Source organism: Scheffersomyces xylosifermentans, assembly GCF_036884685.1.
Source record: "Scheffersomyces xylosifermentans strain CBS 12540 chromosome Unknown RJT20scaffold_3, whole genome shotgun sequence".
Classification (NCBI taxonomy): Eukaryota; Fungi; Ascomycota; class Pichiomycetes; order Serinales; family Debaryomycetaceae; genus Scheffersomyces; species Scheffersomyces xylosifermentans.
This window is the reverse complement of record NW_027042941.1, coordinates 1,948,939-1,973,052: the sequence shown is the minus strand read 5'-3', so window position 1 is coordinate 1,973,052 and position 24,114 is coordinate 1,948,939. Positions and strand designations below refer to the sequence as shown.

At 41.0% G+C, this 24,114-nt stretch overlaps 8 protein-coding genes across 8 annotated transcripts; 6 read left to right on the top strand and 2 right to left on the bottom strand. All coding sequences in view use genetic code 12, as the record gives it.

The window, feature by feature from the left end:
- Positions 1-30: 30 nt before the first annotated feature.
- TIF4631 (translation initiation factor eIF4G) lies at positions 31-3,417 on the bottom strand (the record flags this gene model as incomplete). Its single annotated transcript, XM_064915856.1, has 2 exons — positions 1,882-3,417; positions 31-1,758 (listed from the first exon to the last, which is right to left on the bottom strand). Exons 1-2 carry the CDS (start codon positions 3,343-3,345, stop codon positions 31-33), a joined length of 3,192 nt encoding a protein of 1,063 aa, XP_064775380.1. The 5' UTR covers positions 3,346-3,417.
- Positions 3,418-5,817: 2,400 nt separating this feature from the next.
- Positions 5,818-7,650, top strand: RPT6 (proteasome regulatory particle base subunit). Its single transcript, XM_064917019.1, has one exon. The coding sequence runs from the start codon at positions 5,980-5,982 to the stop codon at positions 7,186-7,188; it is 1,209 nt and encodes a 402-aa protein (XP_064775379.1). The 5' UTR covers positions 5,818-5,979; the 3' UTR covers positions 7,189-7,650.
- Positions 7,651-8,010: 360 nt separating this feature from the next.
- JEM1 (Jem1p) lies at positions 8,011-10,282 on the top strand. Its single transcript, XM_064919961.1, has one exon. It carries the CDS (start codon positions 8,142-8,144, stop codon positions 10,074-10,076), a length of 1,935 nt encoding a protein of 644 aa, XP_064775378.1. The 5' UTR covers positions 8,011-8,141; the 3' UTR covers positions 10,077-10,282.
- Positions 10,283-11,126: 844 nt separating this feature from the next.
- APE3 (Ape3p) lies at positions 11,127-12,867 on the top strand (the record flags this gene model as incomplete). The annotated part of the gene is made up of 2 exons (XM_064915725.1): positions 11,127-11,278; positions 11,321-12,867. The coding sequence occupies 2 exons, from the start codon at positions 11,127-11,129 to the stop codon at positions 12,762-12,764; spliced, it is 1,596 nt and encodes a 531-aa protein (XP_064775377.1). The 3' UTR covers positions 12,765-12,867.
- Positions 12,868-13,650: 783 nt separating this feature from the next.
- Positions 13,651-14,703, top strand: IFM3 (Ifm3p; the record flags this gene model as incomplete). Its single annotated transcript, XM_064919246.1, has 1 exon — positions 13,651-14,703. The coding sequence occupies one exon, from the start codon at positions 13,651-13,653 to the stop codon at positions 14,701-14,703; it is 1,053 nt and encodes a 350-aa protein (XP_064775376.1).
- Positions 14,704-16,587: 1,884 nt separating this feature from the next.
- Positions 16,588-18,093, top strand: MRS4 (Fe(2+) transporter). Its single transcript, XM_064919960.1, has one exon. The coding sequence runs from the start codon at positions 16,773-16,775 to the stop codon at positions 17,745-17,747; it is 975 nt and encodes a 324-aa protein (XP_064775375.1). The 5' UTR covers positions 16,588-16,772; the 3' UTR covers positions 17,748-18,093.
- Positions 18,094-18,438: 345 nt separating this feature from the next.
- RJT20DRAFT_93784 (uncharacterized protein) lies at positions 18,439-18,648 on the bottom strand (the record flags this gene model as incomplete). Its single annotated transcript, XM_064921500.1, has 1 exon — positions 18,439-18,648. The coding sequence occupies one exon, from the start codon at positions 18,646-18,648 to the stop codon at positions 18,439-18,441; it is 210 nt and encodes a 69-aa protein (XP_064775374.1).
- Positions 18,649-21,604: 2,956 nt separating this feature from the next.
- On the top strand, positions 21,605-23,232 carry RJT20DRAFT_147825 (leucine-rich repeat domain-containing protein; the record flags this gene model as incomplete). The annotated part of the gene is made up of 2 exons (XM_064918942.1): positions 21,605-22,298; positions 22,334-23,232. Exons 1-2 carry the CDS (start codon positions 22,016-22,018, stop codon positions 23,230-23,232), a joined length of 1,182 nt encoding a protein of 393 aa, XP_064775373.1. The 5' UTR covers positions 21,605-22,015.
- Positions 23,233-24,114: the final 882 nt, after the last annotated feature.

Sequence of the window (24,114 nt, the reverse complement as noted above, 5' to 3'; positions counted from 1 at the left end):
ACTTTCTAAAATGACAGCTTCCTAGCCCTCCTAATCCTCACCACCATCATTATCATCATGGTCTCCTAATGCAGCAAATCTATTAACATGAGTAGATTCGGATCTCTTAGATGTCTCTCTCTGAGGAACAGCAGCATCAGAAGTAGTGTTACTGTTACTGTTGCTGTTATTGTTGCTATTGTTAGGACCACTAGACGAAGTTGATCTGTTAGATGACAGGAACTTTAAGTTGTTGATAAAGTTATTGGAGCCACTGTTGTTCCACGAAGAACCTCTAGAGGAGTTAGATCTGCCCTCATTGATTCTTCTTTGCTTTTTCTCGTTACTAGCTTTCTGATCTTCCATTCTCTTAATCTCAGCATCTCTGTGGATCTCTTCAATTGTCTTAGGGCCAGCTTCAGCCTTGTCAGAGGACCATCTGCTCTTTCTCAAGTCTTGAAGGTCCATTAACATGAACATAATTCTCGATGAAAGTTTCACCTTCTTCAAAATAGTATCTATGTTTTCGAAAACGACCTTCAAAATAGGTCTGGTCTTGTCTTCAGCATCCAACTTAGGACCAACAGTCTTGACTAATTGCACCAAGTTCTCCAAACTGTCTTCTGATGGGTCTATCACATTCTTACACTGGTCTCTCAAACACACGTATATGACTTGGTCATTCAACATGTTGAGGTTATATAAGTGACCAATGAACTTAACTAAACCAAGACCTCTTCTTTTTGCAGCGGCCATGATATAGTATTCTTCGGACATCATCTCTGGCTCCAATGGAGAACCATCTTCATTAGTTGGCAACTTATCAACCCAACCTCTCTCATATTCAGTTTGACATGTGGTAAGCAACAATCTTCTGGCCAAAGCACCACCAGATGGGTGTGTTCCATCTTTGAGTGTTATAGTTTCATCTGTAACTTCCTCCGGTATGTTTGTACACATCTTAGCACAGAACTTTGCGTACATCTCGGACCAGTATGGCTCATCACAGGCTTTAGCGAACGTTAATGAAATTATGCTCTTGACTGTTTGCGCATCCTTCTCCCACTTGGATTGATCGGCGATCTTCAAAACATCGTCGGTAATAGGAGAAAACATCTCTAAGGTCAACTTGTTTAACAATGACTTGACCTTTCTCTCTACGTCTTCTGGTTCCAAAATCTCGGTACCATCTTCGGCATATCTGGTTTCCTTCTTTCCAGTTCTGGACCTTGGAACCCATCTGTTGGCAGAAACTTCCAATGGCTTCACTTCTTCTGCCGGCTTCTGAGCAGCCAACTCCTCTTCAGTCTTTTCTCTGAAGTCTCTACCTCCCCTCTTGGATTGATTGCCCTTTCTAGTAGATTTATCTCTGGATGAACCGCCTTGATTTCTTCTCTTCGAGCCATTACGCGAGTTCTGTCTGCCATCGTTAAACTGTGCTCCTCTTGGAAGTTGTCCATTGAATCTGTTTGGCAAGTTGTTGAATTTGTTGAGATTTCTAGAAGAACCAGATTGAGCACCCTTTTTGACAATGTTTGTGTTTATGTCAACCTTCTCCAATTGAGCTTTGAATTCTGGGTCAATTGGGTACTGAATAACACTACGGAATTGAACCAAGAACTGTGGATCATATCTATACTTCTTACTTTCAAGCTTTTTGGATGCGTCTGGGCCCTGGATACCTTCGGGATATTTAGTAGTGAACGCGTCTTCAATTAGTTCTGCAGATTCTAACTTGCTTAAGAAGTTAGAGATGGTGAACGAAGATTCAGGTTCAGGCTCGTCGTTTTCATCATTTTCGTCAGCCTCATCACCGTCCTCGGCGTTGCCAGAAGGAGATGAAATCTCTGTTTCATCAGCTCCGGTGGTGACGTCCTCAGTAGTAGTATCTTCTTCTTCAACAAGGGAAGTTTCCTCAGGGGTAGTAGGTGTAGTCTCCACTTGGGAAGTTTCAGGAACTTCAGCTTCTTTGGTAACAGTTTCGTTCTCTACGACATCAGATTCGTCAATGCTGTCGGTCTTTGCGGAGACTTCTTGAGCTTCGGTAGCAACTGCTTCTGGAGCTTCTGGAGCAGATTTTTTGTAATCGATTGGAGCCTCTGCCTTTTCGAGCTCTGGTTCAGATGCAGTGGGTTCATCCTTCTTGACAGAATCATCTTCCTTTACTTCCTCCTTATTAGCAACATGAGCCTCTTTTATTGTCTCCTTCTTAATTTCTGGAGTTGTGGTTGCTTCTGCCTGTTTAGGTTCTTCCAGCTTAGGCTCTTCCAGCTTAAGTTCTTCCAGTTTAGGTTCTTCCTTCTTAGGCTCTTCCTTCTTAGGCTCTTCTTGCTTAGATTCCTCGGCATTCTTTTCTTCTTCCTTAGCCTTAGCAAGTGCAGCAGCTCTCTCTCTGATCTTTCTCTTAAATTCTTCGGCAATGGCGCTATTAGCAGCAGACTTAGGAGCAGCGGCAGGGGATTCCTTCTTATCTTCAACTACAGCAGCAGTCAAAGGAGCAGGAGATGGAGTGAAGCCAACTGGAGAAACGGTGGATGGAGCGGGTGACGAAATTGGGGTGTTTGAAGCAGTTTTCTTTTTCTTCTCTTCCAAGTCTACAGGCTTACCGTCTTTAGTAGTCAACTTAACCTTCGTTCCAGTTGGAGTAACTGGTTGTTGTTGAGGAATCTGAGGGACGTATTGCTGAGTAGGAATAGCACCGTATGGAAGTGGCATCACCTGATAGCCATATGTTGGAATGAACTGGTACGGGTACATATTGGCAGCAGGGTAAGAGTTGTAGTTATAATTCTGGTTATGGTGGATCTTGTTCGGATTGTTGTTTGAATTGCTATTGGGGTTGCCATTACCAGAATTGGCGTTATTGGAGTTGTTGGCGTTGTTATTGTAAGGCTTTCTGTTACCAGACTGATTAGGGTTGTTACTGCTAGCATTGTTACCACTGGAATGGTTACCTCCGCTATTGTGACTACTGTTATTGTTACTGTTACTGTTATTGTAATGCTGTCTGTTGGCGCCAGATCCATTGAAGTTCTGTCTGCCATTGAAGTTCTTATTGTAATGCTTGTTGCCGCTGTTGCCTGTGTTACCACCATTATAATTGGCATTGTAGCCTCCAGTGTAGTAGCCTGGATGGTGTTGGGCTCCATATTGGGCCGCAACAGCGGGAACACCGCCAGCTACGACAGGAACGCCACCAGGAGCTGTTGGAGCAGCGCCAGCAGCACCAGAGGCCTGGTGACTGCCTGAGACCTGGTTGGTCTGGGATTGAGCCGATTCGACGACGGGATCAGCATGCGCCTGAGAAGCGGCAGCTGGGCCCGCTGGCGAGGCCTGGGGCTCGGTAGATGGGGTATTATCAGTCATGTCTGCAACGATGAGTGATAATATGAACGGGGGTGTGTTCTGAGTTGATCTGAAGAAGAAGAAGAAACGACTCAACACCTTGGACACTGGTCCATGAAAAATATTTGTGATATGGTCAAAAAAATTTTTTCTTCTCAGGATCGGTGCGTGTAGAGACACAGACAGATAGAGAGGGAGGGAGGAAATAGCGAGGGCGGTGAGGATAGTGAGGGAGAGTAGTGAGGTTGAGGGAGTGAGTGTAGGAGTGAGGGTAGAAGTGATAGTGAGGGTTGTGAAGGAGGAGTGTAGGGTGAGAATTGTGAGAATTGTGGTGAGCATTGTGGGTGAATGGGTGAATATAGAGAGAGAGTAAAAATTGAGGGAGATTGGTGAGGCAGGTGAGGGGAGGGTGGGGAGGAACAGTTGAGTGCAGGGTGGTGGTGGGCGAGTGCTAAGGAGACGCCTAGGGAGAGGATGGGAATTGGGAGAGTTTGCGAGATTTGGAGTGGCGGGAGGAATAACCTCTGGCAGGATGAAGTTGAAAAAAACGAAATTAGAACACTACAAAAGTGGGTTAGAAAAAGGCTAAGGTTTCGAAAATTTCGGAGTATTTATATATCCTGGATTCGGAGCATATACCATCTTTTGGCATACGAAAAATGCCATTTTTCATGGTATTGCATTGGCTTGTTATGTGTTCTGTCCTCTGATCAATTATTACTGTACTTGATTTTATCACGTTTCTGCAGCATACCGAGAAATTCCATCGCTATGTTACGCACAGAAAAAATGCGACTACACCGACTGACGAGATCTACGTTTCGTTGTACAGTATGTCGCCCCAAACTACAGAACAGTAGAAACGACGACGACGACATCGAACCAGAAAACGTATAGCCGTGTAGACAGAGAACATGGAGAATCGGTGATTGGCCAGAAATCCGCTTTTTCAGCCGACTATATACTCCACACGATCAGATAGTGAAGATACCTCATTGTGTCGCAATTGGCCTCCCAACGTCGGGAGTCTACTTCCTAGTCGCAAGCTTCGTGGTAAGGGGATCCCTTCAGAACGAGGTTCTTCTCATCATCTCCTCTCCTCAGTAAAAGGTGGAGATGAAAAAATATCCACGGAACGATGAGCACCTCATCGTCGTCGATGTAGTACTCGAAGGGAGTCTTGGTGAATGCTATGACAGTTGATGAGTTCTTCAAATTGTCACTCAATTGACTAATGGAAGTTCGTTGCGTCTTTATCTCTAAAACGGTAGTCAATTGCTCGTGAGCATAAGATACAATGAGCCAATGGCTTTTGAGAGCATTAACCCAGCTCTATATCGCTGTTGTATGGTAACCAGAAACCTATGATATTCCTGTATGGATCGTTAGAGTATATTCTATAGAATTCTGCTTGGGGAACATTGCCTGTCATTTCTGGTGTTAGGTGCTTACAAAATTGTGCTACATCGGTCTCCATTGGGAATGTCTTGATCCCGTTCCTGGATCGTTAAATGCTTTGCATTTTCTATCATATTATATACATTTTGTACAAGCCGTAGCCTAGCAATCCCAAAACCAAAGTCCCAAACAGGTATATTATGAATGCATCTTTGAATGATTCAATCTGGAAACAACTAATGATGATTTTGGTACCATCTGGGGTATCTTCCGAACTTTTGTCGTCATCACCACAAAGCTTGCTGTCAAGTTCAATACAGAATTCCTTAGTACAAAGCCCACATTTCTCTATTTCTTTGACCAATGACTTGTCATTGCACTCGCATCGACAATATTGCTTGTAGCCGTGTACTAGCTCAATGGAAAGCAAGAGCACGGCTAGATATATAAAACCTGTATTAGACACCCTCATATAATGGGTTTAGGGGACTATTTCACTTGTGTCTTGTAGAAGTTATCGCTGAAAATTTAATGTAAACGTTAACAAATTGTATTTGTGGCTTTTAATTGGAGACAATTATACCAATTTCATTTATCTTATATCATTAATTGAACGTATTCATCAACCCTTTCATTACCTTGAACGTCTCATTTCATGCTCTCTGGCTCACTCATACGCACTAAACAACAGCACCATAAACTTTACCAAGACACTGCACACTAAGGTATAGATTCTACACACTACTGATATTTCAACACAATCCGTGGCACCAGATCCTCACACTGCAGACAACAAGAATAGTACGAATTAACAAGAAGAGGTCAAATCAGTAATGCCTATGAATGCTATGTCAGATTAAAGGGGCAGTATCCATGAGAATAAAAAAAGACAACAACAGTTTAGCATAATTATGAAATCACTCTACATTAACCAAAACTTATCAAGACAACTTACTTCTCTACATAAATATAAATAAACGATATCTATTAAATGTGATGTTCTTCTTAAATATACACTCACACTCACACTAGCCATGGACAGTTCCAGAATTTCATTCACATCACGTGAAATATAACACTCACACGCAGGAAAAAACAACTTCATTTACACACAGGAACACACTCCGGAGGCAAACGAACATCGAATTTATCGGTGTTGTAAGCGGCTAATTAGTGTTGATGATTTTGATAGACTAAGCTAAAGTCAGCAGTTCACTACCCATTTCCAGAAAGAAACCATCCACATAGACTCACAAAATGGCAGTTGTTTCAATTGACAAGCCTTACGTGCACGAGGGAGGTATCAGACCGTACTTCGAACAGCAGATACAAGACACCGAAATCAAGATACAACACACTACGCAGAACTTGAGACGGTTGGAGGCACAACGTAACAAACTCAACAATAAAGTCCGCCAATTGAAGGATGAGTTACGTCTTCTCCAGGAGCCAGGATCTTACGTGGGAGAAGTAGTCAAAGTGATGGGTTTGAAGAAAGTTCTTGTTAAGATCCACCCAGAGGGTAAATATATTGTCAACATTTCAAAAGACATCGATATCAAGAAGTTGACTCCTTCCATCAGAGTCTGCTTAAAGGCAGACTCCTACGACCTCCACAAGATCCTTCCAAATAAGGTCGATCCACTTGTTTCATTGATGATGGTGGAGAAAGTTCCAGACTCCACATACGATATGGTTGGTGGTTTGGACAAGCAAATCAAGGAGATCAAGGAGGTGATAGAATTACCCGTTAAACACCCAGAGTTATTCGAGAGTTTGGGTATCGCACAACCTAAGGGTGTTATTCTTTATGGTCCACCAGGTACCGGTAAGACCCTTTTGGCCAGAGCAGTAGCACACCACACAGAATGCAAGTTCATCAGAGTTTCGGGTTCTGAATTGGTGCAAAAATACATTGGAGAGGGTTCCAGAATGGTGCGTGAGTTGTTCGTCATGGCCAGAGAACACGCTCCATCCATCATCTTCATGGATGAGATAGATTCCATTGGTTCCTCGCGTGTAGAGGGTTCTTCTGGAGGAGACTCAGAAGTGCAGCGTACCATGTTGGAGCTTTTGAACCAGTTGGATGGTTTTGAGAGCTCCAAAGATATCAAGATCATCATGGCTACTAACAGACTTGATATCTTGGACCCAGCATTGTTGAGACCTGGTAGAATCGACAGAAAGATTGAATTCCCAGCACCAACTGTAGCAGCCAGAACGGATATTTTGAAGATTCACTCTAGATCCATGAACTTGACAAGAGGTATAGACTTACGTAAAATTGCTGAGAAGATGAATGGATGCTCTGGTGCCGATGTAAAGGGTGTTTGTACCGAAGCCGGTATGTACGCTTTGAGAGAGAGAAGAATCCATATCACTCAAGAGGACTTCGAATTAGCTGTTGCTAAGGTGATGTCCAAGAATGACGAGGGAGCTGTTTCTTTGGCCAAATTATTCAAGTAAGCAAACAGTCAAAGGAAACCGGAGAGGTGGAGTATATGTAGCATATATCTTATAAGATCAAAACATTTCAAGTTGGATTGTAATGTAGAATTAGTACGCAGAGAAAGAGCATACATGGCATGACTTTCAAAATAAAAAATGAATCAGTGGAATAAATTGTATGGAAATGGATTCTTGCTTTGTAACTGCCATCCTCTTGTGCCCTAGTACTTTCCAGGTGGTCTATTGTGTTGATAGTATCGCATTCCATAATAGCTAATGGATCTATTGAAACATACAACATACAACATTCGCAGCCATTTCTATCCAAATATCGTCACGTGATTTTCAACAATGTCTACTATACGTTACTTCCATCAAATGCCATATTGTGAGCCAATCTGTTATGGTTCATTTAGAAAAGTTCCATAACTAAAATAGCCCCCCACCATTAAGGTCCAGCAACCCCCCCGAATGCAAAAAAGAAATCATCATATAAATGGGTCCGACTGCACTCATGTTCCAGTAGCCAATACCTTTTTTTTTGCAACTACTTTCCATCTCTTAGCCTACACTCCACTCCTCAATTATCCATTAACAGGAATGGTCTCTACGACTATCCTTCATACCCCTAACATTGCTCCACATTCCACTTCCACTATTGGTGTTTTTCTCCTCCATAGTCTCTTCTTCATAAACCTAACCCCATGACTCTTGGCTCCTATTACACCCTCCTTCATTCTACTCTCTTCTACAGCTTTCTTCACCCTTCTCCGATCGAGCACCGGCACTGCACACAGTCAATACTATGATCTCCGCGAAAGTCCACGCAAGCAAAAACTAATTACTGTGAAAAGCTACAGGTGAATGAGAGGTTGTATGATTCAATTGATCACTGGTTGTATAATAAGAAGGTATAAAAATTGAACTAGCACTGCCGAAATTCAGGAGGTATTTAGATTTAATCCACCAAAATGAAATTTGTGAATCTTTTCGTGGCTGTTCCGGCGTTCCTAAGCATCCAGTACGCTCTTGCAACCACAACAGATAGCAAAAGCCTCTTGCAACGAATAGAGAAAGTCGACTCTCTATTCTCGCTAGAAGGCCCTACGTCAAACGTGCTTCAGGAGTACCAATGGGTCCTAAACGACATCGTTCAGCAGCAGCAGGACTCCTCTGCTATGGCAGTTCCCGAGCTTGACGCCATAGTAAGAGATTATCTTCCTCAACTCTACTTCAAAAAGGCTCTCATTGAGTTAAACTTGAACAAGGAAGTAGCAGCAATAGACGATTTAAGAATGGCATTGATTCTTGATCCTACCAAGAGACCTGCCAGAATAAAGCTTATCGAACTTCTATTCGAGAAGGGTGACATTTCATCATTGAAAGATATTTTACACGAAGAGGATGACAAGGATACAATCAACAAAGTAAAGGAGTGGGAGAATTCATTTCAAGCAGCTGAGCACCATTTCTCCAAGCAAGAATATGACAAATGTATACTATTACTTAACGAGAAAGTCTTACCACTTTCACCGCTGAGTTTCCAAGCTCAGGAGTTGCATTATAGAGCTGTTCTCAACATGTTCCAGAAGGACCCTATCCAACAACTCGATCTTAATGGAGATAAGCTCCCAATAAGCAAAGTGATAATTAATAACCTTCAGAGACTAATAAAAATCCAGCCTTTGTCCAACTTGCAAATGTATGAGACAGTCTCAAAGTACATTCTTTTCACTGAGAACCAATTTGATCTCGCCAGAAATTATATTAAGGGCTGCTTACGTATCAACAATGAGTTCAAGCCATGTGGAGGAATGTCAAAGTTCTTCACGAAATTCCAGGACTTTTTGAAGATTCTAGAGGAATACTCTATCGTGATTGGCCACTATTACGTCACTATTGAAGGAAACGGTGGAACACAACTAAGCCAGGAGCTCATTGATCCAGTCATCGACTTTAAGTTCGTCAACCAGTTTTTGTTCAAGCTGGATTTGAAGGTTTCTAAATTGGAATTAAAAACCTTACCAGGCTCAGTAAAGAATAACTATGACTATTTGATGTATAGGGCCCAGACATTCTTAAAAGAGCAAACTGGTGGAGACAGTGCATTGAAGGATTTGAAGTTCGCAAAGGATTTAAACAAGTTATCATGTGAGTCTTTTATTCGATTAAACAATATTAAAGAATCCGTCAAATACTGCTCAGCGATCAATGATGTGGAGAAGTTTTTACCTAAAGGACTTCCAGAGATTGATGTTCTTTTACAAAAGCAAAAGTTCAATGAGGCTAAGATCTTATTGGATCAATATAATCAGAATGTGAAACAGACAAAGTTGTTCACTGACAGATATCAGAAAATCGAAGAGGTTATGAGACAACAGCAACAGCAGCAACAATACCAACAACAGCAACAGCAACAACAATATTTCCATCAACAACAGCAAAGACAGAGACAACAACAACAGCAGCAACACGTGCAGAAACACCCAGAAAATGATTACTACAAGGTTCTTGATATTAGCAGAGATGCAGATGAGAAAACTATCAAAAAGGCCTACAGAGCGCAAACTTTGAAGTATCACCCAGATAAGTACAAGAAGAACGACTTGACACCGGAGGAAATCGAAAAGAAAATGCAGGATATCAACCAGGCGTATGAAGTTCTCTCAAATAAGGAGCTCAGAGAGCGTTATGACAGGGGAGATGATCCCAACTCGACAACTCAGCAACTGAGTCAGCAGCAACATATGTACAATAATTTTAACGGTGGAGGACAGGACTTTTTCCAGCAGTTCTTCCAAGGAGGCTCAGGGGGATTCAAGTTCAGTGGTTTTGGTAATGGAGGAGCAGGTGGCCATTACCAGCGGATGCACGTGAAGAAGAAGACTAAGAAGAAGTCCCGTTAAGGATAAGGGAAGCATATAAAAAAAGCATGGCAAGAAAAATATAGATGTGTATAGATGAATAATAACTTGTAACATATACGTTCTAGACTAGAGAGAGTGTGGAATTAGATAGTAAGGGGGAGAGCCTTGGAAGCAATTGAGGATATTTTATCAATTGGAGAGTCAAATGTGACAACAAGGTGATAAGAAGACTGGAATACAAGAATCTGCAATAGACCCCCCACAGAAAAACGTCAATAAAAACGGAAAATATGTCAATTGTGAGGGAACTAACGCCATTCCACAATTCACCGTGGAATTAGTCATTTAGCGCCGTCAAGTCAAACCCACAGAAGCTCACGGCTCTAAAACGGTGGATTTGTTGATGTCACAAACAGAATGGGCAGCACATTGTGAGAATCTTGCATAAATCTATAAGGTTAGCAGCTCCATCCACCCAAATAAGTGAAAGACTTCTTTCAGAAGCTGCAATAAATTTGAATCTGAGTAACTCAATTCCTGCGGTAGACAATTATGACGTACATACGAATATACATACATAAAAACATACATAATACATACATACATAGTTATATTCATACACACACAGTCACATTCATACAACATAGTTACAATTCATACAGCATAGTTACATACCTTCATACAACACACTACATTCATACAACATAAACCTGAAAACAATTTTATTTTCATACAAAACTACAAATAAGACAAGTAAAACAAGTAAAACATATAAACCACCTCCCGCTCCCGTTCCCTACATCGGCACCGATTCCGCATTCTTTTTATCAGCAGCGCTCCATTGTTTAATCTCTCGAGTTTCCGTATTTGCAGTAATCTGTTGCTAATCTGTAACAATGGTAGCGCGTTCTTCTATTCCTAATTAGGCTTCTGCGCCAGGAGTATCTCGTAAACGGTCTAAACGGTCTGATGACTGGTAATAGAAGCCACTGTTTCTTTAGTGGACAATCAATATATGACGGGCAATTGGGTGAAAATCTAGAATTTTGACTTGATATACCAACTACCATATATTTCAAGAGTATAACCATGAAGTTTGGTACTATTTCTTTGGCTACCTCGTTAGCTATCTTATCCGCTATCAACGCTTTGCCACTTGGGTTGAATCTCAATGACATTCAACAATCAGTGCTCCAATGGAACGTCGCCGGCGGGTTGAGTATTGGCGACCTCGCCGAAAAGTTCCTGTTAGAGGGCTTGTTTGGCGTGTCGAACGACGATAGCGTGTTATCGGAAGAAGCCTTCCATGAATTGCCCGAAATAGATACTGAGGCATTGCAAGCATATGTCAATCAGAAGGGATTAAAGGCAAGAGCCGAAACATTATTCCAGCTCGCCAAAAGCTCAATTGGACCTTACGGTCACCCAACTAGAGTGATTGGCTCTCCTGGTCACTGGGGTACCGTTCGTTACATTGAAAGCGAGTTGAGAAAGCTCGGCGGCTACTACACCTTTGAGACCCAGTCATTCACCGCTGTTGATGGTAAGGTCAACTCTTACTCGTTATTGATCGATGGTGTTGAACCAAAGTCCTTGGAAGCCTTGAGTTTGACACCTCCAACTCCTGATGGAAGACCAGTTCATGGTAACTTGGTCTTAGTGAAAAGCTACGGCTGCTCGTTGGATGACTTCCCTAAGTTCTCTACAGGTAATATCGTCTTAATTGAAAGAGGTGAATGTGCTTTCGGAGACAAGTCTATTAACGCTGGTCTTGCGGGTGCCGTTGGTGCAATCATCTATGATAAGGAGCCATTACATGGCACCTTGGGTACTCCAACAGGTAAGGAAATTGCAACTGTTTCCATTGCCGAGAAGGATGCAAAAGCCTTCATTCACGCATTGAAGAAGGACCCACACCACGAATTTGAGACTACATTGTATGTAGACTCTTACGTTAAGAATATTACCACATTAAATGTTGTTGCTGAGACGAGATTCGGTGACCACAACAACGTTGTATCTTTAGGAGCTCACTCTGACTCGGTCACGGAAGGCCCAGGTATCAATGATGATGGTTCTGGAACTATTTCATTGTTGGAAGTTGCCAAGTACTTGACCAAGTTCAAGATCAACAATGCTGTTAGATTTGCCTGGTGGGCTGCCGAAGAAGAAGGATTGCTCGGCTCGGACTACTATGCCAACTCCTTGTCTCCAGAGGAAAACGCTAAGCTCAGATTATTCATGGACTACGACATGATGGCTTCTCCAAACTACGAATACGAGGTTTATGACGCTAACAATAAAGATCATCCAAATGGATCTGGTGACTTAAAAGACTTATACATTGATTGGTACACTAGTCATGGCTTCAACTACACTTTGGTTCCTTTCGATGGCAGATCCGATTATGTAGGCTTCATCAACAATGGTATTCCAGCTGGTGGAATTGCTACCGGAGCTGAAGGTGTCAAGACACCAGAGGGCCAAGAAAAGTTTGGTGGTTCAGCTGGAAAGTGGTTTGATCCATGTTACCATCAACTTTGTGATGATTTGTCCAACCCAGACTACGACGCTTGGGTTGCCAACACCAAATTGATTGCCCACTCTGTGGCTACTTACGCTAAGTCTTTTAAGGGATTCCCTAAGAGAGAGTTCAAGAAGGATGCATCAGCAGAAGCGGTAAAGACCAATGACTTCAAGTACCATGGTCCAAACTTGGTGATTTAGTTTTCCCACGCCAAGCAGCACAAAATGTTAGTCAAACGTTTGAATTTCCTATAATCTTTATACACGATTCATACAATAATACTAAAATACTATAAAAGCATAACATACCATCATTTCTGTAATAGAGGTGTATAAGTCCCCCAACTATATACCACATTTTGCATCAAGGTTGCAAGTAATAAGAAACCAGTAGGCATTCATAGCACTGTTCACTTTTGCAACTAAATGAGATCCCCCACAGGATCCCCCACGTTTGATCCCCCACCACACTCCAACAACCTGCCTCCATCTTCCCATTTACCCAACTTACGGGGGAACTGTCTCGGAAATCGTATCCATAACTAAGAAGAGCACTGGTTCCAACCGCCCCTCATATAGGCTATCTTCGGTGTTTGTACAATGTGCAACCAGAAGACTTCAGAAAAAGGAAACGGTACCAGAATTACATTGGAAATGAGGTTTGTTCCGAACCACAATGATTCAAATATCAGTAATTCTAACCTACTTCTGTAAAAGTTCGCTATCAAACCAGCTACATTATCAACTACGAAGCCTAAAATCATACCTAAGCCAGTGATCACAAACTTCCCCGAACTTTCACAGTATCCCAAGTGTCTCTATCAATGTACTCCAAGTGCTATCGACTATGATCTCTCCGGATCCTCCACAATGAAAAATCGCGGGGGAGCATTTCACCATCCCTCGGATTTGACCCCAGATACGGTCGGTTCTACCTTCAGCAACCATTCTTATCGATTCAATTTGTAGGTTTTCTATATAAAGAAGGCAAGTCCCATACTATTAATTGGATATCGCGGAGTTCTTTTAGATGCTAAGGATCTCGCAATTCAAGAAATTAGGTCGTTTAGCTTTTTCAACCTCCAAAATGACTACGTCTTCCGCTGTGAAACCTAAGGTATTGAGATTGGGTAAGATCGAATTTGCACAAGCCAAATGGGACGAAGTCGCCAAAGTGGCCGAAGTGATCGATTGCACATCCCAAAACAGAGATGAATTCTTTGAGGATTTGAAAACTAAGTACAGTGACATCACCAACATTGCCAGAACCTTTGCCAGTGTCAAGCAAACCGGCCGTTTCGACGAGGAACTCGCATCTCATTTGCCTCCAAGTGTTAAGTCGGTGAGCCACAATGGAGCAGGATATGATCAGATAGATCCTGAACCATTTTCTAAGAGAAACATACAAGTTTCAAACGTGACAATTCCGGTAGAAGCACCAACAGCAGACACAGCTGTATTCTTGCTCTTGTCCACATTGAGAAATTACCAAATTGGACACAACTTGCTTGTGGAAGGAAAATGGCCAATCGGGAAGTGTGGAGGAGCACCATTAGGTCGTTTACCAGAAAGCCAAGTAGTTGGAATTTTGGGAATGGGAGGAATCGGACGTGCTATTCGCGATCGTTTGAAGCCATTTGGCTTCCAGAAGATCATTTACCACAACAGATCGAGATTATCAAAGGATTTGGAACAAGATACTGAATACGTCTCATTCGATGAGTTAATTTCATCGAGTGACATTATCTTAATCAGTATTCCATTGAACCCCAAAACTCACCACAGCATCAACAAGGAGGTCATTTCCAAGATGAAAGACGGAGTCATTTTGATTAACACTGCAAGAGGAGCAATTATCAACGAACAGGAATTAATAGTGGAATTAAAGAATGGAAAGGTTGGATCATTCGGTTCTGATGTTTTTGAGTTTGAGCCTGAGGTGCCAAAGGAGTTGTACAATTTACCAAATGTGGTCAGTTTACCTCACATGGGTACGCATGCCTTCGAAGCTATTAAGAACATGGAAGAATTTGTTGCTGAGAATGTATTAGAGTACTTGTACACTGGTAAGGTGAAGACAATTGTTCCAGAGCAATATAACTTGGAGATCAAGGCAGAGCCCTTGGTGAAGAAAGCGTAATACATAGAAGATTGCAAAATACAAAAGGGCTTAATATATAAAGAAAAATGTTCATAGAGAACCCTCCATTGTTAATACATTCAGAAAACACAATTATAGCAAGTACATTCCAAGTTTCCTCTGCAATTCGTAAAACCACAATGATCCAGGCAGCAATTCACAGATCTCTATTATATGTGAACTCGTATAATAAATTGCAAAATGCAAAATGCAACTTCTTTGTAAGCGCATGACATCGATTTTTCACAGCCAACTATGAGAACAGCCACTGATAGAGCCGTACTGAGAAAGAAGAGCTCCATTTAACCACTTATAGAAGACATCATCGTTGCAAAAATTAGATCGCATCATGCGAAAAACCGTGTGTGTGGGGTTATTAATGACCAATTTTCACCACACTGTTACCACACCATAACCACCACCACCATTTCTCTTGTAGTTGTAAAGTCTTGCTCTACATAACGCAAATTGGTCTAGTCCGTAGATCGGGTTTACTAATTGGGATGTGTCCCACACAAACAGTCCGGCACCTGGCTTATCGAGGCCGACTGGAAGACCGTGAAGAATGAATGGAGGGCTAGGGCATTAGTCAGAAGCAGTGACGGCGTTTGGTATGACGAACGGATTTCGGCAGGTCAATGCATGAAACTCAGGGAATCCTGCTATGTATAACCCTAGTGACAGGTTTGCTCGAAACTTTTGTTCTGTTCTGCGATTCTTTGCTGTCATCTTATTTAGGATGACTCTCGTACAGTGCTCATGTGAAAAATTGCTCTTGATGCAAAAATCCACGCTGCGGAACCAAATGCACAGCGACGAAAGCCATGTAGTGTTCCAGAGCGAGTAGGGTATTGAGACAGCAATGTTTGTAGCAGTAGCATTAAAACTCTAACTTTAATCAGCAATTGAGACAGAGCACGAAAAGCCCCTCCTTTTCCTTAATGCAAAGATAATGACCAAACATAGCATCAGTGGAGAATCTCAATTTCAATCCGGCTGACTCGTTTTGCAGTACTTCCCCCATCTTGCAGCCTTGTCCCAGTTCATTTTGCTCGTTACCGGAGATCGGCTTGCGTGCAATTTCCTTGCTAATGCCCCTTCATGCTATTAAAACTACTACTCTCTAATACAAATTGGAGCGGCGGGTAAAAGCCATTCAAATCAAGGCACCAACAAAAAAGGTTCAAATCCTTTGGTACTTCCATTTTTAACTCCAAAAAGTCATTGCCTCTTTCTTCTCTTCTGACCTCCCGTACCCTATCTCGTTTCTTACATCACTCCTGGAGCTACTTCCGCTGGCTCGCCAAAGAAAAATTCATACAGGACCCCACTAACCTTCTCGGTATCTCAATCTCATAACATACTTAAGGTACCCCAATTCTCCACTGACTTCATTGTTACAGTCTAAGGAACACCTAGTTGAAAGTGCTCAATTTTCTCCTGAGAAAGCTAATAACTGCTACCGAGCCATATCCCACCAGGACTCGCTCCACAACCCAGAAGTTACCTTTCTGTCCCAACTTCTTCCCCTCAGAACACCTCTCCAGCCCCATTTCCTCGTGTTCCTTATCGACTTCTCAGACGGCCCCGACGAAGCTAATACTGAGCATATTAAATACCGAAGTATCTCCACCATAATTACTTCAATCCGGTCCAAATTCACCCACATCACTTTATCCATCCGTAACAACAGTCCCATTGATCTTTCTGCCCATAAAGTTCATACCCCAACATCTTCTACCCTAATCAGTGTATAACATTTGGTCTTCCACCGGAAAATTTTTTTTTTCACCAAAGGACATTTTTCATTCCCGCTAAATTAAATTACACTGTGAAAGTCGTCGTTTCTTCGAGTTGTTACAGTTATTCTTACGGACAGCAACCACTCCACAACCACAAGAGTTAATCTGGATTCATAGAAGTCGGTAGATATTGCTAATATAACCGCACCAAGTTCTACAAGCTCCCAATTCCAGTAGAAGACTATTTTCGTGCACCATTCATCGAGGCTCAATAGACTCAGTCCTTATTTCATTTCAGACACCATCGCCCATCTACAAACATCCACCATGGAACACCAAATCCAATTTTTACCGAAAGAGGCCATTGAGATAGATTATGAGGCCTTACCAGATGATGCTTCTCTCGCAGCTCATTTAACCGCCGGTGCCTTTGCCGGTATCATGGAACATACAGTGATGTTCCCAATAGACTCTTTAAAGACAAGAATGCAAATAGCTTCGTCCAAGCAAGAACTCTCCCGTTCTGTTGTCCTGGCCATCTCTAAAATCAGTTCGAGCGAAGGAGCCTATGCATTATGGAGAGGTGTATCCTCTGTTGTTCTTGGTGCTGGTCCAGCCCACGCCGTGTACTTCTCTGTGTTTGAGGCGTCCAAGACTCTTTTAGTCAACCGTTTGACCAGCTCTCCACACTCTAATAGAATCGTCACCGACGAAAACCATCCGTTGATCGCCTCGTGTGCTGGTATTGCTGCCACCACTGCTTCTGACGCTTTGATGACTCCCTTTGATGTGTTGAAGCAGAGAATGCAAGCTGGCTCCAGCGTAGCAGCAACAGGAGGGAAGTCGACCTCGGTCAAACTCTTACAAACCGCTGGCCAAATATACAAGGCCGAGGGAATAACAGCATTCTATATTTCATATCCTACCACATTGTTCACCAACATACCCTTTGCTGCATTGAATTTTGGATTCTACGAGTATTTCTCATCAGTATTGAATCCTAGCCACAGCTACAACCCATATTTACATTGTGTCAGTGGTGGTATTGCCGGTGGTATTGCTGCTGCTTTAACCAATCCATTTGACTGTATCAAGACAGCATTGCAGACCAGAGGTATATCACAAAACGAAGTTTTAAGAAATGTCAATGGATTCAAAAGTGCTGCCACAGCATTATACAAACAAGGTGGTATTTCCATGTTCGTAAAGGGATGGAAACCAAGAATCATTTTCAACATTCCTAGTACTGCGATCTCTTGGACTGCTTACGAAATGGCCAAGGAAGTGTTGTTGAAGAACTAAAAATAAAAAAACTAAAGTAAAGCTACGACGAGAGGAGTATCGATCGAAAAATCTATCATCATATTTATTCTGATTTGGCTCTCCAATCTCAAGACTACAGCTGAAATTATGGCAACGCTCAGACAGACTTCGAAGTCAACGTACATGTACATTAGAAGAACATTATTCCTCCTTCAGGAAGAAATTCTTAAAAGACATCAAACAATTCCAGCTCTTACGCTGGGCCAATGGCCCTACCTTATTAGAAAGGTTCCACCTACATTGAGGCTTATTACTCGAGTAGAAATGACCTTAAGGTTAATAGTATCTTATAATTAGTCGTCCATTTCTTATTATAACCTTTCTTTTCGTTTGTTTGACGATTCTTCACGAACCCTGGGTCATGTATTAACATACGTTCCCTACACTCTTTAAATTTAGCTGTGTATTACTTGTACATATATGTTTGATACTTTCAGAATCATTATTTTCTCATTATTTGGACTACCGTCATTCTCGACGGGGAGAGTCTCTATATTGGCATCAACATAACCAGGCTACACGCTGGTTAAGGACTAATATTCTATCTATGCTTGTTTGTCGCTAGTGAAGTATGCATCGGTGGTACCAACAACATGAAGCTATTTGCTGGATACTGCTATGTCATGGATTTTTGGTGAGTTTCAGCTCTTTCTTGAGCTCTTACTTGAGCTCATGTTTGAATAGCTCTTATCAATGCATTGGCTCTTGCAATATGAGCTATTTCTCTGGGTTGACGGGAGAGCCTTTGGGCTACAAATGAGAAGATAACACATGAACCCAAGAAGCCTAAGAGGTTGAAGAACGCTTTTCTCGAATACAATCTCTCTTCTTCCTCAGTCCGGAACGAAGCAAAGATTCTCCGTATACTAGCAACTATCATTTTGTATATTTTCATCAAGGACGTATAGTTACATGAGCAGGTCAACTCCAAGCAAATGGCTAACCTTTCTTTATGGCATCATCTCGTTATTTTGGTTCTCCTAATTTGTTTTGGTTGTGAGAGCTGTCGCCAGGATCCGTGCGAAAGCTGGGAGGATTGCCTCACTACGAGAAAGAGAAAGTTTTCCAGTAGAGGATAGAGCAGTTATCTTCTATATAGTGGGGGAGGAGAGAAGAGGTTGTTTGCTATATTAGGTGAGCTGCAGTTTTAATCCAAACGTCATCAGCAATCGTGTTTGTGTTTGCTAGTTCTGAATCTGACTATACCATTTGTTGGTGCTTATAGTTTTACATCTTGTCCAGTTGTACAAGTGTCTAACAGCCTCACTAATTACTGCAAAAAAAAAAGACTTCTTCTCAATAACAATTAACTAACAGTAGAAAAAAAACGAAGAACCTAACTCATAACGATGATCGGTATCGGGTGCTTGGCCATAGACCAAGTCCGCATATTGCACTCAATAGTCCCTCCTCAATGTTGAAGGACCAACCATCCGCAGTGCCTTCCCATAACAGCGGCACCCGAAGGTTTCACCGTTTTGATTTCTGATGGCACCGCCCAGCGTTTGCACGCCAGGAACTCTCAGGAGCGGTCTGTTAATTAGCGAGAAGTCTCGCTAACTTGGATGGGGAGAATCACCGAATTTCCCACCCGTGTTTGAGAAACACAAATGTTTCCTTTTGTAAACGGGTAAACGCGAAACGCTACGAGAAAAGTCATTGGCGAATGTGCCAAATAGACAAAAAGCCAATTCATTTTCGAATCAAATAGTGTAGTACTATCCAAACCACGTGATAAAAATCACACGACCCAAAAATTCGGATTTCTCTCTCTGTACTGATCACTATCACACTGTCTTTCTCTTATCTCTCTATTCGTTTAGTTAGTTAGGAATAAAGATATACCCCTTCAAAAAAAAAAAAAAAAAAAAAAAAAAAATCTCTCTGTTTAAACTCTGTAAACTCTGTACTGTTCACTATCACACAGTATTTCTCTTTTCACTTTATTTCGTTTACTGAACTAGGAAGAAGATATACCCCTTCGAAAACAAACGTTAATATACCTCTACTAAAACTCTTTTTCACGTTCATTCCCCCTTTTGGTTCTTCTTTCTTTTCTTTGAGACCATCTAAATTCGTAAAAGTTGCAGAGCAACGTGGAGTTCACCGTACTTTGGATTGTGGAGTGAAGGAGAGACTGAATATGAGAAAAAGAGATAAATCTCTAATCTTGTCATGCTAAACTTTATGGTTCTATGGTTAATTGAATGAGCGATCTTGAGTGTAACAAAGTGACCTCCAAACACTTGACTGTCTTAAAATAATGGAAAAAGTGGCTAAGTCATTTTGTGAAAAATAACTCTATGGCTACTACTAACCATGACTAAAGCTTTGTAAGTTCAATTTTTGCAGGTCACTCCTTAGCATCACAGAAAAGCATAGTAGATTGCTCAGACATTACATGAGAAGTAGACGCTAGTCTTTCAAACGAGAGATATATCTGGAAATAAATCGGGTGCAAAAATTTGAAACCAAACAACTTTGGCTGCAAAATGATAAATCCCATGACTCTAGAAGTTTTGAGAGCTCGAAAAAACAAGTCCAATCATTCTTTGATGTGACCTAGAACTACAATGTTGCAACAATCATCTTTTTGGCCAAACTAATAGTAGCCCTACTTGTCTTGATCTACAACCAAATACAGAAACATTGTTCGTTAGTGGTAATGTAGGCGAGGCGTAAGATTGCAGCCACATGTAAAAACCCATTATCAATAAGTTTCCTTAGTCCGACCTGTTAAACTAATATCTCCAATTTCGATGGCTCTGGCTGATATGTCAGGCTCTTTTACGTTCTTTAAATTTGTGAAGACCACTAACTACTACCCATAAAATCAATAGTATCAAAGTATCAAAGTATGAAAATTGACGACATGTTTTTCTTGGCACCCTGTAATTGGAATGGCACTATACTCTTCGAAAACACCAATCTGCGCTGAGCGATACTACTGATTCTTTATGGACGGCACTCCATTAAATCAACTTAATCCTCGAAGACAGCTTACTTTAACGGATTCTTTTGTAAGGATATAATCACTGAATCCACGAAAGACGCGTCTTTTGATACCTAACCACAGTAGAGTGAAGAATTCAAGAAAACTCTATCTGAGGCATTTATAATGTCTAGCATGAATGCTTCCTTGACAAAGATGTCAGCTTTCCCACCTGAAATATGTCAGAAAATCGCGGATTTACTTCCTCACCGAGATCTCCAAACGATCCTAGTTACCTCGTTGTTCTTAAAACCCTTTGCTTTCAACTCACTTTACCGTCATATTTACATATGCTATTTGGATTACGAAGATTCCGAGGATATTTCTTATCTAGATGTTGTACATGAAGAGAAAGATGTAGATGCTTTGTTGATTGCGGACAACTTTGGAGATAATACAAGCCGTTTCCCTCGCAGAAGTCGGAATATTTTGGGACGTCTTTCAATTCATACATCGCGTTCCAATCATTCCTTTCACAGAACCCTGGCTTTATACCTGAAACTATCTCTTTTGAAAACGATCAGTGCTTGCTTGAATTGAACAAGACGAATGCTTCTCTTTTGAATAAAGTAAAGGAAATTCATGTATGTGTCGACACCTTTGTTACCGAGAGACCATACAATTCGTATGATGAAACGGAAGAAGATTTGGTAGAGGAAGAGAGCACAAGCCTCAGCTTTGATGAAAGGCTCTTTAAAATACTTAGGCTTTCTCTCAATTTAACTAAGTTGAAACTCTCCGACGTTACTTCTCAAAACTGTGCAAAGTTCCCCTTTCCTCAGAATTTAACAGATTTGGAAATTAGCTATGGAACTATACTGCACGTGGACTACTTCTTCAAAAACTTGTTTAACCTATCAAGTTTGTCCTTGTATGCGGTTCCAATTGGAGTGGAAGATTTGGGTTCATTACCCCCTTGTTTGAAGAAACTTGTACTTTCTAAGCTGTTCGAGTATGAAGGTGCAAATGATTTAGAACTAGAGCTCCCGGATCTGCTAACTGATTTAACTATTGCAATGGGAAATCTCCCCAATCGAGGCTCCTCCATAGACTTAGTCATCTTTCCAATTTGATTCTGTTTGAATGCCATGACGCATGGTTTACATCGCTAAATCAAGTAAAGCTTCCTTCCACGTTACAAGATTTGAATATATTTCAATCTTGTATTACAAAACTAGAAGGGTTGGAGCATTTTAAACAATTGCGTTCTCTTAAAGTACTTGGAGGTAATAAATTTACTGTTTATGAGGCGTTTATGAATACAAAGTATCCGGATTCACTACAAGAGATGGTATTCAGCACCAATGAAGGCCAAAATATTGGCAATTTAATTGAGGCCAGCAGAGTTCACCCAGAGCACTTTTCAATGGTTAAAGGCAAAACATATATGAATTGGAATAGTGACGTTCACTTACCATCTAACTTGGTCTATTTAGAACTTGCTAACAATACCTCGATCAAGATTGAGAGTAGTTTGAAGTTTCCTCCCACTTTGAAGCATTTACGACTTCGTAAGTTTGGAGAGTTTGATTTGGAGAGTTTGATAACTTTAAACAAAGAATTCAATTTCCAGACACATTGCAAACCTTGAGCGCCACATATATGCATATTGGTTCAATAGATGGAATCTGCTTCCCTAAATCATTATCACACTTGGATTTGAGCTCAAATAAAATAACGTCTATCAAAAATACCAATATTCCCGAACTATTGAAATTAACTAGAATTGAATTGAGATATAACAGAATAAAATCATTTGGATCTGTCCTCATTCACTCTTCTTCAAATTTGCGATACTTATCTTTGGAATACAATAGACTTTGCCAGTGTAATGTTAGAAATTTCAGGAAGCTCCATACGTTAAATTTGTCCAATAACGCCTTTCCGGGCCCATTGGACAAAAAAGCTCTTTCTTTACCTGAAAGCTTAATAAGCTTGAAACTTAGCAACACTAGCTTTGCTGAAATGGGCGAGAACTTTAAGTTTCCTAAGAATTTGAGAGAGCTTATCTTCTCAGGACCCGGGATAAAGACTTTTTCTCAAAATTTCTTTGATAGCATTCCCAAATCTGTGACTAGGTTGTATCTTAGTAAAGGTGATATAGGTACAACTTCAAGTATTAAATTGGAATTTCCCAACTTGACTTATCTCTCACTCTATGGTAATAACATTACCCCAGGAAAATTGTTGATCGATTGCCCAAAGTTGGAAACTTTAGATCTAGAGAATAATGCAATCACAGAATTCGACACATCTCTACTTCCGTTGGGTATCAAGTCAGTTGCTCTTGGGCTGAACGGAATGCAGAGTATAGTTGGGAGTTTCGAAAACTTCGAAAAACTAAAGAATCTCGAGTTTGGAGATAATAAACTAGGTCCTTGGTTGAAGGAAAATGAGTTAATCCTTCCAAAAGATCTATTTAGTATCGACTTAACCGATAATGAGGTAACAGACATCTCCAGAAAGTTGTAAATTCAAATTTGGGCGTTATTCATTTGTATGGAAACATCGATATTGACAGTAGTCAGCTTATTCAACTTGGCAATCAATTTCTCAAGAGGGATCGGTTAGTAAACTTTCCCATATCAACGGACGAGAATATTACAGACCATCTTGATACCGAATTTGCACGTCTTAAAAATGCTAAGATATTTAAAATTGTTGATTGAGGGGATAGATAGACTCGTGTAAGTCGTCAATTGAGATACATGCACACAAAAATGATGAGATTGGTGGTCGAAAGCCACTTTACTGCTTACTTCTATGTATCATCATGAATTACCTATGTGGAGTAATAGGAGTCTTTCTATGCTTATTTACTTAGTTCTTTCAGAATGCATTGAACAATTATGATTCACACTATAGAACAATATAAAGCTATGAAAGCACAAATAAGAATATTCTTGTTCTTTATATACTGGGTTAAAAAATACCTCAGTTAGCTCATCAGCTCACTAAAAGATAGTTCCCTTAATAACATTTGATACAATAGATACCGTATCATATTCAATCGGAAAGCTCTAATCCCCTGGGAACTGAATCCTGTACCTTGATTTCCATTAGAAAAGTTCAATCACATGTTTTTGCAGCCATTTGTATGGTGATCGAAGCCTTTCCCTCACACAAATCATAAACCTGGCGTAGTGATTTGTATATTACCCCGTGTATTTATAACCGATATTATATTATAGCAACTCTTTTATCGGTCCTGCTTGTTACAACTTCGGACGCCTGATTGGGATACGATATTCGTAACTTGAAAATAATGCTACGAAAAGTTCGTAATTTGTGCCCAGAAATTTGTTTCGAGGCAGTTCCCAGCAGAAAGTTGTAATCTATCAATGATATAGGCCT